Source organism: Mustela putorius, unplaced genomic scaffold (genome assembly GCF_011764305.1).
Source record: "Mustela putorius furo isolate JIRA1106 unplaced genomic scaffold, ASM1176430v1.1 tig00003846_pilon_pilon_pilon, whole genome shotgun sequence".
Lineage (NCBI taxonomy): Eukaryota > Metazoa > Chordata > Mammalia > Carnivora > Mustelidae > Mustela > Mustela putorius.
The window spans coordinates 17911749-17928847 of NW_025421999.1; the positions used below are offsets into that span (position 1 = coordinate 17911749).

At 39.7% G+C, this 17099-nt stretch overlaps 1 protein-coding gene and 1 long non-coding RNA gene across 3 annotated transcripts in view; one reads left to right on the forward strand and one right to left on the reverse strand.

Moving 5' to 3' along the window:
* Nucleotides 1-3072: 3072 nt before the first annotated feature.
* On the reverse strand, nucleotides 3073-8348 carry LOC101688409. Its single transcript, XR_200181.3, has 4 exons — nucleotides 8162-8348; nucleotides 6595-6744; nucleotides 3816-3893; nucleotides 3073-3222 (listed from the first exon to the last, which is right to left on the reverse strand). It is a non-coding gene; the product is annotated as an uncharacterized LOC101688409 (long non-coding RNA).
* A 10-nt stretch (nucleotides 8349-8358) lies between these two features.
* Nucleotides 8359-17099, forward strand: part of UBE2W (ubiquitin conjugating enzyme E2 W) — an 87858-nt gene continuing 79117 nt past the window's right edge. For both annotated transcript variants that reach the window (XR_006601517.1, XM_004762344.3), the window contains exon 1: nucleotides 8359-8475. Coding sequence is in view for 1 of the 2 variants with exons in the window: in XM_004762344.3 (XP_004762401.1) it covers nucleotides 8374-8475 (102 nt within the window). In the remaining variant the exon portion in view is untranslated. The remainder of the gene's footprint in view (nucleotides 8476-17099) is intronic.

The window sequence follows — 17099 nt, forward strand, 5'->3', positions numbered from 1 at the left end:
CCTCCTAGCTTCTGACCTCAGCAACATGTACTTCTCTTTCCTAAACTCTCATTTGGAGCGCTCTTTATTTTCATGGTTTCAAACATAATCATTTTACTGAATGAGCCAGACTTTATGTGGTGCTATTTCCTGCTGAAATTCCAAACTGGGCTTTCTTTGCCCTGGATAAAATCTCAGGAAGGAGCCAGAACTTCTCCAGCCCCTTTGTCACAAGAACAATCTTATCATAAAAGCATTAATTTTGAGCACATCTAATGTTATATCAAAATCCAACACTTCACTTAAATGAAAGCATCTCCCTATCCTCTCCCAGTTTGAGTCTGTGATGTAAGATTGCTGGCTGAATATATTCTCTTTAAGTGTGGCAGTGAACTCTGTCTTTTTTTTCCCTCTCTGGCATTTCTTGTGTTATCTCCCCTCATTGTGTATAAGCTTCTTCTTATAGGAGACATCACATCTGATTTCAGTAGGGCTGACCCCTCTGGCACCCAGGAGACAAGAGTCAGCCCAGCCCTAATCAACCAGGATACCTCACCTCTCTCATCACTGATGAGTTGAGAGGTAGAGTTCATTAGAGCTAAGCCAACTGGAGCTGTTCTCAGATATTTGCTGCTAGAACTAGGAATACTTAGCTGGTAGGATGGATATGAGTCTTGAGACTAGTGGCCATTCTGCTCACCACAAAGACTGACAGAAAAAGAGCCCTGCATATCAGTTGAGGCTCTGTGAACTCATTTGAGATAGATTTTACAACTTTCACTTGAAAAAGGCGTAACAGATGTCCTACAGGAAATTTAAAATCTTGCAACATGTCCAAAATGAATGATTTTTTTCTTCCCCTTCTACTTTCATTACTTCTATCTCTACAAACTCTCATATTTCCAAGTAAAAAAACCTGGCACTCAACTCTTTCCTTGTCTCCTGCATACAACAATTCTTAGTTCTGGGTGCCTGGATGGTTCAGCTGTTTAAATGACTGCCTTCAGTCCCAGGATCAAGCCTCATATTGGGCTCCCTGCTCAGCAAGGAGTCTGTTTCTCCCTTTGACTCTCCCTCTCTCATGCTCTCTCTCTCTCTCCCTCTCCCATTCTCTCTCTCAAACAAATAAAATTAAAACAAACAAACAAACAAACAAACACAAACCTCAGTTCTATCTGTTCCCCATTCTAAATATCTCTAGAGTTCTTCCTTTTCTTTCTGCACATGCCCTAGTCCAGTTCTCTTCCACCATTTGTCAGATCCTTACAATAGCCTCCTTTTCTGACTTATCTTCTATGATCTTACCTGATTAAAACTGTTCAGTCACCAGAGCCATCATGCCAAAAACACAAATCTGGCCTTACCACTTCCCATCTGAAAATACCTCCAATTTGGTAAATGCTTTCTAAGATAAAGTCCAACCTGCTCATCAACTAACAAAGCCTTCCATGACCAGGTCTTGCCTGCCTCTTGTCTCCTACTTCCTTCCATCCAATTTCTATTGGACAATACCAAACTGTTACCTCCTGTTGACACCAATTACACAGTTCCTGCTCCCTATGCTTGGAATGCCTCTCTTGTGTTCCCTTTTCACCTCTGCTAGGGCCTTAGTTCTTCTAGATAACTGTTTTTAGCTGCTAGGCAAGGTCAAGAGCTCCCTTCTTATGATCCTGTAATAGCCATTAAGTAGCTTTTTCCATATTCTAGCAAAATCCTTTCTTTCATCTGTCTTTCTGATTGTAAGCAATGTTAATATGCGAACGGTATCTTCCTCATCTTTATATCCCCAGTGCCTGGCATTCAATATATGCTTTTTGATAAAATTTTAAGTTCCGCAGTTTAAAATGAATCAATTTGATTAGAGTTATTTTTATTTTAAAACTCTATTGACATGGGTCATTAAGAGAATATATTTGGAAGGATAATACTGTGTATTAGTTAAAGAATTCAATCTGTAGAGTCAGACAGTTGGAGTTCCCAAGGTAGAATTCTGATCCTGCTATGGTTATACACTAGCTGTTTGACTTTGGCAAATTACCTAGCCTCTCTAGGCCTGTTTTCTTACCTGTAAAATGAGAATTGTTTTATGTACTTCATAGTGCTGAATTAAAGATTATATAACCCAAGAAATATAAGTGCCTCTTACACTGCCTATATGGCACATACAAACATTCCATCATTATTGTTATTAATAAAGGCAGGTCTGGAAAGATGCCACATGTGGGGAAGAACACTGGGTGGGGCAGGGAAAGGCAACATCCCAACCTTGAAACTCTGTCTATAGCAAGCTCAGTTCAAAGCACTGTCTGGTTCATAGACCAGACTATTCTATGTTCACAAGAAATTGGGGGATCTCGTCATCGGTATTTCTCAGTCACTGACACACACTGAAGGGGCAGTGTGTGTCAGTGACTACTCCTTATCTCTAGCTAACATGTCATCTGCCCACTGGAGAGAGAACTTAGAGTAATTCAGAAGAAAAATTAGCTATTGCCTGTCACCTATACAATGCTATGTGGTTTACAAAACTTCTTCAGATTCATGATTCATCTACACTCTGTCACAAACCGTGGGTTGGCATTTTTGTCTCCATTTTATACGTAATAGAACCAAGATTCATAGATGTTTAAATAACCAACTCCAAGTCATGGAAACTAGGATGTTGCCGAGTTAGGATTCAAATGAAGGCCTTTCGATTCTAAGTCTAGGGCCTTTTCTAACACACAGTAAGAGATCAGGCAAAAGGGAACACAAAAATGGGATGGGATGTAAGGCAGAAAGATTATAGGATAAGAAAGAACTAGCTGGCAAGGACAAAATCAGAAGGGCTGCCATCCCTCCTGAGGAGTATAAGAATGATAAGTATGTGTTGGGGCAATGAAGGCCTTATGAGCTGGTGAAGAGGGTAATATGAATTATGAATATGAATTATTTTCCTTTGACAAGGAAAATAACTTATCTGGAAAGCTTTGAAGAAATCATTGACTCTCCATTTTACAGATGAAAAAATCCAGATGTAGGGAGATACCTGATCACCCTTCAGTTTCATACCATTAATGGGAGAGCCAGTCCAAAGACTAGCCACAACTTACTGGTATGGGTGTGTTAAAATCTTGAAATGCCTTTTCCTTTTTAAAAATAGCTTTACTGGGGAGGTGATAGCTGGCTGGTTGGCTCAGTCCGTAGAGCACGCGACTCTTGATCTTGGAGTCATGAGTTTCAGCCTCATGAGCATAGAGATCACTTGAAAAATAAAAAACAAAAAAATTTTTAAAAATAGCTTTTTGGGACATAATTCATATACCATAAACTTCACCCATAATAATTACTCAATAATTTTGAGTAAATTTATACAGTTGGGTAACCATCACAATCCAGTTTTAGAACATTTCTGTTCTAAAAAAACACTGAAATACTTCAGTAGTGGTTAGTAAATAGCCACTTCCCTCAAATCCCCAAAAGAATCACCCTTCAATTCTCAGAATCACTCTAGACCTCTCTATGATCTATTTACAGTATCTGGTCCACAGAGCAGGAGCATCCATGTCCTTGCCCCAACACTGAGCAGCTTCTGTTCTTCCTGGTTGGTACCTTTGCTACATCTGTGCCCCATCTGTTGTTAAATAATGTTTGTGTCACCCCTGGAAGGATCAAGGCAAGCATTTAACTCCTCTGGTTCCTAATCTGAGCTTTTCACATAACATCCTGCTTTTCAGAAAGATAGGAAATTAAGTAAGTGAACAAAAGAAAACAAGAGCTATGAAATTATGTCTACATACAAGATAGACAGGTTTTGAAAGTCAAGAGATTGAGCTGGTATTTATAGTGATGGTTACCTCTTCGGTAAAGGTATTCTTATCTTGAGGTTTATACACTTTTGGTAATGGATGAACTTCTGAAGATCAGGTACCTCCCTGAAATACAAAATTTCATGAATACACACATTTTTCTGTGAAGTGGGTCCATGGACCAAAAAAAAAAAAAAAAGTATAACTTGCTAGGAACATGTTTGGTAAGAGGTTTGGGGGAGAAGTAAAAAAGGAATGTGCTCAAAGAGTACATACCTGGGGAAAAGAATTTTAGCTAAAGGGATAGGAAAAAGAAAGAAAGTGAAGACAAAGTTCTCCTAATTCATGGTTTTATTTACAAGCCAGATATGTATGTGAATCAACTATTTTTGACATGTAGAATAAGTCACACAGTTAGGTCACATATATAAATGCTTTATTATTTTGCTAACTTTCTTTGTCCTCTGTTAGGAGAGTCACATGAAATGACTAATTTGGGTTATGCTTTTCCTAAAGTACCACTCTAAATTGTAAATCTGGAGTTTTGGTACTTCATTAAATCCCATCTATGGCTCAACTGGATTACATTAGAATTTTAAAATTGTTAACTATGGCCTGCCAGTAGGTCTACATAAATTACGATGAAGTCAAATTCATTCCTAGTATATCTATAAATGTGAGTTTTAAATTCAAAATAGTACATCATTCCCATTGCATTTTATTATTTTTTTTTTAAAGATTTTATTTATTTATTTGACAGAGAGAAATCACAAGCAGGCAGAGAGGCAGGCAGAGAGAGAGGAAGGGAAGCAGGCCCCCTGCTGAGCAGAGAACCCGATGTGGGACTCGATCCCAGGACCCTGGAATCATGACCTGAGCCGAAGGCAGCGGCTTAACCCACTGAGCCACCCAGGCGTCCCCCCATTGCATTTTATCTTAGACTTTTTAAGATGGTATTTTGGACATATTTAAATTTTGATGATATCTACTAGGCACATGGAATTTGAAATCTGGAAGAAAACTTGGAAGATTATGCAGTCTGATTTGCTCATTTTATTGATAAATAAACCCAGAGAGATTAAGAGCCCTGACCAAGCTTGCTTGTGACAGAGCTAGGACAAGGCTACAAACATTGGATTCTTAGCTTGGTGCCTTTTCCAACATCTAGTTAACAAGCTAATGGTTACTTAACTGTGACATTTCTCTGATGATATCAGTCAGTAGGAGAATATGAATAAACCATCTGTGGAGACATAGGCTCAAGCAAAGACTCAACTCTGCCTCTTCACACTCTGACAATTCTCATAGGACTGCTCCTAACTCTCCAGTCTAGTGAATCACTAGAACTCAAACATTCATAAATCATGTAATATTATCAATATTGTGGCATTTGCCTAATGATCAGTTGTGAGTTCTCCAAGTTACTGGACTCTGGTTTCCAATATTTCCTCCCCTTTTCTGCCAGAAAGTTCAGCTGCTTTTAGTCTTCTGTGTCACAGCCTCTACCTTAGCCTTGGTGGGGACAACCTCAGGCACATACATAGCTTCTGCATGCCCCCCTTTTTTTTTTTTTTTTTTTCCTTCAGGGAGGTAGAGGTGGGGTAGTTTGTGATATGAGGGAGAATACCTTCTTGAACATGATAGTCATTTGTAATTGATGTGGAAATAAAAAAACTATCAAACCTAAGAAAAATAATAATAATTGCTTAATATCATCTAATATGCATTTTATGTGTAAATTTCTCCAATTGTTTCAAAAATATCTTCTTTACGGCTGGTTTGAGTCAGGATCCAAACAAGGTTAACATGACTGCATTGGCTTAATATGTCTCTTAAGTATCTTTTTTCGCAAAAGGTGCTATTAAAAAGATTCCTTAAGGGCATGGGAAATTTTAATTTTACTATTATTGAACTGTTTTCCAAAGTGATTGTCCAAATTTGCTCCCATAGAGCTCTTATTGAGAGCTTCACTCCGCTTTTGGTATTGTCATACATTTTATCTGTTGCCTATGTGATAGCAAGCCCCACACTATAAAGAAATATGTAAGCCTTATCTTCAAACACTGCATAAGTCAAATGTTTTATTTATTTATTTTTAAAATTTATTTATTTATTTATTTGACAGAGAGATCACAAGTAGACAGAGAGGCAGGCAGAGAGAGAGAGAGAGAGAGAGAGAAGCAGACTCTCTGCTGAGCAGAGAGCCCGACGCGGGACTTGATCCCAGGACTCCGAGATCATGACCTGAGCCAAAGGCAGTGGCTTAACCCACTGAGCCACCCAGGCGTCCCAAGTCAAATGTTTTAGATAGAAAAATATTATGCTCGCTGGAGATACTATATGTTCCACCCCATCTGAAAGTCACTGTTTTAGCTCCTGAGTACATCAGGGTCTCTCCATTATATATTAATAAAAACATGAAGAAGATAGTAAGCATATATCACTTAACATTTCCCAGGAAAGGTATGACTGGTACAGACTTTTCCCTCCCCTGAAGGTCCTTTTTAAAAGGACCTTTTTAACATAAAGCCCCAGGGACCAGATGTTGATTTTACTGAGGAGTGTTAAGAATTCTGTTGATTCCCTTTTCTTATTCATATGTCATGGCAGGTTGTAGGTTCTGAGGATATCACAATGCTTTGCTTGTGGAGTCCTCTGATGTCACTTACACCTTAGGAAGAATCAGCTTTTAAATAAAATGAACTTTAGATGGTAAAACTTGATCTTCTGGAGAAATTTTCAGAGATCATGGGGATACAGATCTCCAGAAGAAAATATATATGGAAAAACTTTCCTCTTTCATTGAGATTATATGGGTTTTACTCACAGTTGAAATGTTAAGAACACAACTGAGCTGACACCAGATACGCTTCCAGATGATTCCTGGTTGCTAAGAGCCTCCAAACATTCCTCAAGGACACCATCCTTTTGCACAACAAAGGGAAAACCAGCCCATTTCTGGCACTATGATGGTATTCTAAGAGGAAAGAGCAAACCAGTGTAACTTCCTCTCCATCAATTAAAAACAGTTGGTTTAATATTACACTATAGGATAACGTGTATTTTAAATTATAACGTGTATTTGACAGATCACAAGTAGGCACAGAGGCAGGCAGAGAGGGATAAGCAGGCTCCCCGCTGAGCAGAGATTCCCGATGGCGGGGGCTCCATCCCAGGACCCTGAGATCATGACCTGAGCCAAAGGCAGAGGCTTAACCCAGATGCCCCCTGATTTTTTAATTTTTTTTTTTAAGATTATTTGAGAGAGAGCCAGCACCAGCAGGGGAGAGGCAGAGGGAGAGAGAAAGGGAGAAGCAGACTCTCCACTAAGCCGGGAGCCCCACGTGGGGGGCTCAATCCCACGCCCCTGGGATCATGACCAGAGGTGAAGTCAGGTGCTTAACCGACTGAGCCACCCAGGGGCCCCCCAAATGATCTATCTTTAGAGTGGGAAGGAGGATATTCTACATTGTTCTTATATTTAAGTCCTACAGAAATTTCTTAAAAAGAGCTCCAAGTTAATAAAATGACAGATTTCAAGCTTTTGTTCTGCTAAAGTAAAAGCCTACTACTCAATATGTCAGCCATTTAAATTTTTAAAAGAGCAAGAACAGGAGGTGCAAGTCTTTGGCTTCCATTTTCCTCTTAACCAATGACATCTTCAGTTTTTGGATAGCTTTTTAAAATGTGGCTTCCGATAAATGTTGGCAGAACTGGTGCATTCCCAGAATAAATACTGAATGTTCAGCTTTCCCTATTCAAATAGGGACCTATTCAAATAGGTCGAACGACCACAAAACTGCCCACTGTGAAACAGGCTGAAGAGGAGTCCAGATGTGATAGAAGGGGTAAGTGTATCCTCAAAGTGCACTGGTACATTAAAAAAAAAAAAAAAAAAAAAAAACCACACCACATCTAGGGTCAAATCTCTAAACAAATGTGGATGTCGTAACAACCATAACCATTACTGACACACGTGAAGTTTAAAACTGACGGGTTGGAGTAGAGGGGAGACAACAGTACACGAACAATAGAAAAACTTCAAAAATTTCTCTTCCCTTTCAGGCAAGTTTCAGCTCTACAAATGTACCCTTGCCTTTAAAATAATCAACGTGTTGTGTTGCTCTCAATCCTCATCCCATGGTACAAAGAAATCTGCGTCTTTCTCCCCCAAATTAGGAATATGAGAAGCCTTTCAGACCGTCAAGACTAGAAAGCAGCCCCACGGAAAGTGGTATCCCGCCCGAAGGATGTGAAAGTGGGCATGGTGGTGTGACATCGATGGGGGGGGGGGTACTTCAAACCATACACCTGTGGTTAAAAAAACAAAAAGAAAAACCCACGGGACTGGAGATCACCAAGATTTTAGGGTATATAGAGAAAAAAACAACAACCGTGGCCAGGTCAGACCAGAAGCGGCGTTTCTTGGGCGACAGTAGCAGCGGGTGGGGCAGCCGCGGACGCCGGAGAGCAGGATGTGACTGAAGGTACCAACAACGCCATTTACCGCGCTCTCGCCTGCCCCTCCTCCCCGGAGGCTCAGCGCGCCAGCCAATCCCCTCTCGCCGTCCCCTTCCCACCGGAGGCCCCGCCCCCGGCGCCCAGGATGCTGGGCCCCCGCGGCGTGACGCGAGCACGGCAACTCCGCCCCCTGCGTCTCTGGCCTCGCCGGCCTTGGGGGGATGGTTCCATCATGGCGTCAATGCAGGTGAGAGGAGTTTGCAGCATCTGGGCGGGCGAGGGAGCCGCCGAGAGGACGCAAGCGTTTTGTCGGGGGCGGCGTCTGGGACTCTGGGGTACCCGGACGGGCTCGGGAGTGGCCCTGGTGGCCGGTCTTTCCCAGCTTCAGGACGTTGGGGAGGGGTGAGAGGTGGCGAGAAGGGCGGGGGAGGGGGGGTCCTCGGTCGGTCGAAGCGGACACCAGCCGGCTGGGAAGTTGGGTGATAAAGAAGGCTAAGACGAGGAAAGGGAGAAGTTTGGCGTTGGCTCGGCGGCAGTGGTCTCGGAATCCCCTCTTGCTCGCTCAGACGTCGGCCTGCTCGCCCGCCTCAGGGATGCCTTCTCCCTGGTCCTTGGCCGGGCGGAAACAGCTGCTCTCGCGTGGTCGCTGGGGCAAGGGCGGCCCTGAGAGGGGCTGAGTGTGGGGGAGCTGAAAAGGCGTTCCGAGAGAAGGCGGCTGGCTGCAGAAGCGCTTTGCGGCCTCTGCCCAGGCCTCCCACGCCCAGCTTCCCCGACTGCCCGGCCCCTCGGCTCTCCTCTCTTTGACTCTTAATCCTTTGCCCCGTGGGTACCTTTCTCTCTTGGTCTTCGCATTCTCAACGAATATTAGTCCGGCGGCTCACTTTGTCGCTCTTCCCGAAGCTGCCCTTGAATATCATTTGCCGCCTAATATGCAATCTTCCTGAGATCTGAGTCACCAGCCCCTTTATACCTCCGGGATAGCTCGCCCTCAAAAAAAAAATTTTTTTTTCCCTACGGTGCCCCACCCTTATGGTCCGCGGTAAGGCTTTTGCCCCTCTTCCCTAGATCTTTAGTGGAATCTTAGTTTGATAGGAGGCGTTTATTAACCCGTGTCCTATCTCTCTGACTTAGCAGTTCATGGTTTTCTGGCTTTCCAACTTAATGCACTCCTTTTTTCCAAATCCAAGGAGTTCGAATTTTTTTTTTTTTTTCCCAGGCAAAGATGGCAACCACAACTGCAGTTTTGTAAAGATTGTCTCTGCATTATCTATAGCCTGCATTTAATTTTACAGATGAAGACTAGCTCGAATGAGAACATATAGGAAGAGAAGGTAGAACTGTTTGGAGTGGCAGCTGAGTGCTTTTTAGAGTTTTAACAACATCTTAAAGACAACTACGTTTTTCTTAGCATTTAGTGCTTTTGTTTCTGGAAGAATAAGCAAGCCTTCCTACCCCCCACCCCCCGCCCCATTTCTAGGCGAGAGCAGTTTTTCTTCTCTTTTCTGCGTCTTCCTCTTTTTTGCACATATTTGCTTCACGTTTACTTCTGTGTTGTCTGTCCCCTTTCAACCTATTTTCCATGCGATATTCTCTTTACCTTCTCTTCTTCCCCTGGACTTTCCTGCAGAATAGAAAAATGTCTTAACTTTCCTACTTTCCGCAGATCCGTGCGGGGGTGGGGGCGGACAAGAACAATTTGAGGAAACATTATACTTTACACTTGTCTCCCCAGAGACATTAGAGAAGTTTCGTCATTTGAGGCCAAAAAAGGAACTGTGCAACACTAGTTGAACAGAAGGCGTATAAAATAAGATTATTTGTATTAAGATCAAAACTATTTAAGACTAAAAATTATGGTTAAAATCCACAATGCTTGTGATTATATTTGACAAGAGAATTATTGGGATGACTAATTAGCTGGTTAGATTCAGACTTAGAGTCTGAAAAAGGGCAGATTTCCATTTTTAAGAGAAAAAGTGAGTATAGAACTGAGTCAGTACCGAACTTATTGATAATCTTGAATTTTACATGTGACTTAAGCAATAGAAATTAAAATACATGCCAGTGAAATACTGCATTTTTCTGTGTCCCAAGTATTACCAACCATCTTACCACCCTTTATTCCTTTGTGTCTTCTGATTAGAGGAATGGAAAACTGATGTTTACTATTTTAATTAAAACCGAATCTTTCCTTTTGTTTGTATTTTTGAAATATTTGATACAGGTTTTCTGGTTTCTTGAAAACTAATCTAGATAAATCAAGCTTTTTGAAACACAATACTACTTTTCTTTGTGGTTATTCTGTCTTTGCTGAACAAAATTTTTTCCTTACCATCTTAATAGCAAAATTTTGTTTTAAAGATTTCTATTTTTTAAAGTAATCTTTACACCCAGCCTGGGGCTCGAACGTTGCATGCTGTACCAACTGAGCCAGCCGGGAGCCCCTTAATAGTAAAATTGAACTGTTCAGAACAACTGAATTACATATAAAACTGCAACCAAATTACGAAATTTGTTTATTCACTCATAAATTTCAAAAGCCTACTGTGTCTGATATGGGTCACGGTGCTGGAGATAGGGCCGTGAACAAAAACAAAGATTTCTTGCTGTAGGTAGGGGAGATAGATAAGAAGCAAATATTTAAGTATTATATTAGGTGATAATACTATTAAGAGAAAGCGTGGAAGGGAGTTAGGAAATGGATATTTTGGGGATTTCAGTTACAGTGCTTAGGAAAAAGTATACCATACACAAATGCTGCTCTGACCATGTCCTTACCTAAAAAGTTTTCAGATTTCTTTAGCTTATGCCAGGATATTATTGCTGTTGAGATTACTTAAGCTGTAAGAACTATTTTAAAAACCTACAAATTATGGAAATGTAATACAGGATTTGGTTACTTGGTAGAAAGGAAATAAATAGTCTTCAGAATCAACATCAGGTAAGGGTGGACTTTGGCTTTTTCATTGGAGAGTATTTTGAAGTTGAGGTTTTAACTCTTAATGCACCCTATCAGGTGCCTCCCAACTTTATCTCAGGTGGTGCACATAGAAAATAATTTTTGAATCACACACTAAGGTGGATGAAGTGAAACACTGGGAATGAGTATCAGTATTCTGACATGTCTGTAATGCTCGGGTTGCTCTACTCTGTAATATTGCTAAAGTTGTTCTTCAATACACAGTTCAAGGTTGTGGTTTTCAAACTTACTTGAGCCTTTGAGATATTCTCCCCCCCCCCCTTCTTACTAGAACGAAGTTGCAAGTTAACAAGATTGTGGTTAGATTATGTTTTAAGAAAGCTTTCTTAGAGAATTGTAGGCTTCTGGCAATACTTAAAAATATGAGTACTTAGTATAAAGAAACATCTCCATTTAATTGTGTTAGTTCTAGAAATGTTAAATAACTCCTGTAGATTTTCTGCTTTCTTTTTCCTCTCTTGCCTAATGGGGTTCTTAACTGTTGATTTGACTGGATGGAAGGAGATTAAGATTTAGTAACAGATAGATTATGAATGTGTGCTTATTTTCATACGACTTTGAAAGATTGTTATGTTTTATTCACAACTCTGCACTGCTCTTTACTCAAGTGTCTGGCTGTAGTGATTGAGAGAGGTAGAATATGGGTTCTGACTTTTTTAGTAGTCACATTGCCTGGACAGGCGGCATATGATTATTGTTTGATGAGGCCGTGAAGGGGTACAGCATAATCAAAACTTAGGTAATGGATTCATCTTAGATCCTGAGGCTTATTGAATACTGGGAACTTGGGGGAGTGTATATACCTAGAATTATATATCTGAGAAGGTTAACTGGGTACTCGGCTTGGTATAGGGAGCTGTTGGGACAAGTCAGGGAAAGGGGGAACAGTAGGGAATAGAACGGAAGGTACTTTGAGAAATCTAAACATAGGTGGAGTACAGGTGAATAAGGAATAAAGCTAAGATAATCATCTTAACTTTCAAAGCAGTCACTGTGATACTTTCTTTTAGCTGTTAATCAATTACTGCTTAATTAGACAATTTCTATTTTTATCCCAAAGTGTGGCATTTAACTTTTCAGGTCTCTTCCACTCCCCTGGGCCATATATCTCAGGAGAATAGGAAAAATACCTTTTCTTTGTCTCTTAAAGTCACCTGGTGATTACAGTAAATGTTTAACACTTCAAAAAATGTTTCTAATTAGCAAGTTCTGCATTAGTTTAATTCTATCTTAGAGAAATCTTTTCAGCAATTCTATAATGGTAAGATTGAGTTCCTATAAAGGAATAACTTAAAGGTGATGTTTTTATATACATATTCCCCCAAAGGTGACTTATTTTCTTGGTTTATATGTTTGCCATAACCTTAACGGTTTTCAAAGTACTTTTCTGTTCTTTTCTCCTTGGATTCTTACTCCAACCTTGTAAAATGGGAAGTCAGATAATCCTATTTCATTTCAGTAGAAACAGAGAGTGACTTTAGGTAAGTGATCACTTATTTGGAAATTGACTTACTCCAAATTAATAGCAACTGAGTGCTGAAGCTGCGATTAGAAACCAAGCTTTGAAATTTGTTGATGCTATGAAGTTGTATATAATTAATATGTTAACAAGTTTGGCATTGTAAAGAAATCATTGGGATAATTACTTCTCAGTCAAGAAGTAAATGTTTACTGGGATAATATTTTGTAGCTTCTGTAGCTAAGATGGGAGAAAAATATTCCTTATATTTTATAACATATTTTTTGCATACATTTTAAAAAGGGTCTTTATGCATGTACTTATGCACTGAATAAAACTATGGCAGAGGTTTACTGTTCAAAGGTAGTCTTTATTATCAAGGAGAGTTTTTATTTTATTTTATTTTTTTAAGATTTAAAAAAAAAATTATTTATTTGACAGAGATCACAGAGAGAGAGAGAGAGAGAGAGGAGGAAGCAGGCTCCCCAGTGAGCAGGGAGCTCGATCCCAGAACCCTGGGATCATGACCTGAGCCAAAGGCAGAGGCTTAACCCACTGAGCCACCCAGGTGCCCCATCAAGGAGAGTTTTAAAAGTAGAAGTGATCTGGCATCTTTCTGAAAATACAGTTCTGCATAGTGTTTATTTGAATTGAATATTTGTTACATGTTATTTCTTTGTATTGCGGCTCTCTGCATTAATTTTATTTACAAAATACTTGTTTGTGTTTGTGGAGTGTTTTTAATTCTTCATTTGATAGCCTTTTTTGTGAATGCAGGTGTTGGGTCACCAACAAAAGGCATATGCCTTTGAGTTACTATATTCTGAGAAAAACTAATCTCATTCAGTAAGTCTTGTAAAAACTTCACTAGGTCTTCTGGAATCAAAAGACCTGGATTTAGGTTCAGTTTCACTACTTAATATCTATGTTGCCCAAAAATCAGGGTGTCAAGTTGGTGGTTAAGACAAAAGAAAATTAATAGAGAGGTAAACATGTATAAAATTATTTTTTTTACTTTCTCAAATCTGTTTTTTTCTGTATTTTTCCCCATTTTGGTACATGGCAACTTTTTTCATCCATTTGTTTAACCAGAAACCTTGGTTTAATCCCATCCTCTAGTGAAAACATTAGCAAATTCTGTCGAGCTCGATCTTCAAAATATATCCAGAATCCAACTGTTTATCCTTTCTTCTGAATTACTCTGTGATGTAAATCATCATGATCCCTCATCTGGAATATATCAACAGTTCCATAACTGGTTTCCCTGCTTCTGCCTTTTATTCCCTCACTGTGTTTTTCTCAGCCCAAATATTATTTAGATTCTTTCAAAACAAAAGCCTAATGTCACTTTACTTACAAACCTTCTGTGGCTTCCCTCTTTTACTCAGAATATACAGTTGAACCTTTAATAATGAAGGGTTAGTGGTACTGACCCCTTTGCAGTCCAGAATTCATGCATGGCTTTTGACTTCCAAAAACTTAACCATTGGGTGCCTGGGTGGCTCAGTCGGTGAAGCATCTGCCTTTGGCTCAGGTCATGATCCTGTGATGGGTCCTGGGATGAAGTCCTGCATCGGGCTCCCCACTCAGCAGAGAATCTTCGCCTCCCTCCGACCATACCCCCTTTTGTGTGCTCTCTCATACACACACCCATTCTCTCTCAAATAAATTAAGTTTTATAATAAATAATAATAAATAAGTAAAATAAGTAAGTAAAATCTTAAAAAATTAACCACTAATTGCCTACTGTTAGTTCAAAGCCTTATTGATAACGTGGTTAATATATATCTTAAATGTTATATGCAGTGTATACTGTATTCTTTTTTTTTTTTTTTAAAGATTTTATTTATTTATTTGACAGAGATCACAAGTAGGCAGAGAGGCAGGCAAAGAGAGAGGAAGGGAAGCAGGCTTCCCGCTGAGCAGAGAGCCTGATGCGGGGCTCCATCCCAGGACCCTGGGATCATGACCTGAGCCGAAGACAGAGGCTTTAACCCACTGAGCCTCCCAGGCGCCCCTGTATACTGTATTCTTATAATAAAGTAAGCTAGAGGGAAAAGTTAAAATCATAAGGAAGAAAAAATGTATTTCTAGTACTGTACTATATTTATAAAAAAAAAATTCACATGTAAGTAGACCTGTGCATTTCAAACCTATGTTCAGGGGTCACCAATAATCCAGAGTCCCTGTTAAGGCATAGAAGGCTTTATTACATTATCTATCTCATTCAAACACCCCCCCCCCCAACTTGTCCATACTCCTTGCTATTTCTACCTCTGGGCCTTTACTCTTACTTCCTCAGCTTGGAATCTTCACCTATCTGGGTGGCTCACTTCCTTTATTCTCTCAGGTCTATCTTTAAATGCAGTTACTTAGAGAATCCTTCCTTGACCACCAAATGTAAAATAGCTCTCCCATCCCTGCCACTTAAAATTCCCCTTACCCTGCTAAATTTTTCGTAGCCCTCACATTTGTTTATTTATTTATTTACTATTTCTCCTGAACATAACTCAGTACCTGGCATGTAGCAGGCCCTCAGTAAATGTCGAAGGAATAAATGAGCACAGCTTGTGGATTCAGATAAATGGTTTGAATTTTAGCTGTGTAACTTTTTTTGCCCAATATAAAATAGGGATAATAATCATGGGGTAAAATTGCAAATCATTGCACATATGGATTTTTATAGTTGTTATAATGCTCTAGACCTCTTATTTTGAACTACCCCTATCAGATACTCACTTTAAGAAAAAAAATTGTTGGGGAGCGCCTTGGTGGCTCAGTGGCTTAAGCCTTTGCCTTCAGCTCAGGTCATGATCTCGGTCCTGGGATCAAGCCGCACATCCGGTCTCTGCTCAGTGGGGAGCCTGCTTCCCCTTCTCTCTCTGCCTATTTGTGATCTCTGTCTGTCAAATAAATAAATAAAATCTTAAAAAAAAAGATTTTATTTGAAAGAGAGAAAGCATGAAAGGGGGGATAGGAAGGAGGGGACAAGCAAACTCCCCACTGAGCAGGGAGCCTGATATGAGGCTGGATCCCAGGACCATGGGATCATGAACTGAGCCAAAGGCAGACCCCTAACTGACTGAGCCACCCAGGCACATTGGAAGTATGGTTTCTAATTAGCATGTATGCTTGACTAATTCTCAAATACTGAAGAGGATTAGTGAAGTAGTATTTTGAACCTCCTATATCAGTTTTAAATGGCAAATTCTGTTTTTTATTTTTTAAATCAAAATATAATTCATATACCATGAAACTTAACCATTTTTATTAAAGTGTACAGTTCAGTGGGTTTTAATATATTTATAACCACAATCACTATCTAATTCTAGAACATTTTCATCACCTCAAAGGAAACCCTTTACCTATTTGCAGTCACTCCCCATTCCTTAACTATGCCCCACAGAAATCACTAATCTGTTTGCTATCTCTATTGGTTTGCCTATTCTAGGTATTTCATATAAATGGAATCATACAATATGTGGTCTTTTGTAACTGGCTTCTTACCATAATGTTTTTGAGTTTCATCTGTGTTGTAGCTTATATCAGTACTTACTTTTTATGGCTATGAGTTCATTTTATGGTTGTCTGTCTACAGTTTATCTGTTCCATCAATTGATTGACATTGGGTGGTTTCCTGTTTCCATTCATCAATTAATTGGCAATTTGTATTGTTACACATCTACTTTCTGGATAATGCCACTATGAACATTCATGTACGTGTTTTTTGTTTTTTGTTTTAAATTTATTTATTTGTTAGAGAGAGAGAGCAAGCACAGGCAGACAGAGTGGTAGGCAGAGGCAGAGGGAGAAGCAGGCTCCCTGCCCAGCAAGGAGTCCGATGTGGGTGGGACTCCATCCTAGGACGCTGGGATCATGACCTGAGCCAAAGGCAGCTGCTTAACCAACTGAGCCACCCAGGCGTCCCTCATGTACGTGTTTTTATTTGGACATGTTTTAATTTGTCTTAAGTGTATGCCTAGTAATGGAATTGCTGGGTCATTTGGTAACTCTATGTTTAACTTTCTAAGAAACTGCCAGACATTCCAGGACAGCTGTACTATTTTACATTCCCACCAGCAGTGTGGAAAGGTTCCAATTTCTACACATTTTGGCCAATATTTGTTGTCCCTTTTTTTTTTTTAATTAAAGCTCTGTTAGTGGATGTAAAGTGATACCTCTTTGTGGTTTCGATTTGTATTTCCCTAATAACTAATGATATTGAGCATTTTGCATTTATTGGTAAATTTCTTGGAGAAATGTCTATTCAAATCCTTTGCCCATTTAAAAACTAAAGTTGACTTTTTATTGAGTTGTAATCAAGTTTTTTGTTTATTTTGAATACAGGCCCCTTCTCATATAAGTGATTTGCAAACATTTTCTACTATTAGTTGTTTGCACTTTCTTTTTTTTTTTTTTATAAATTTTTTTA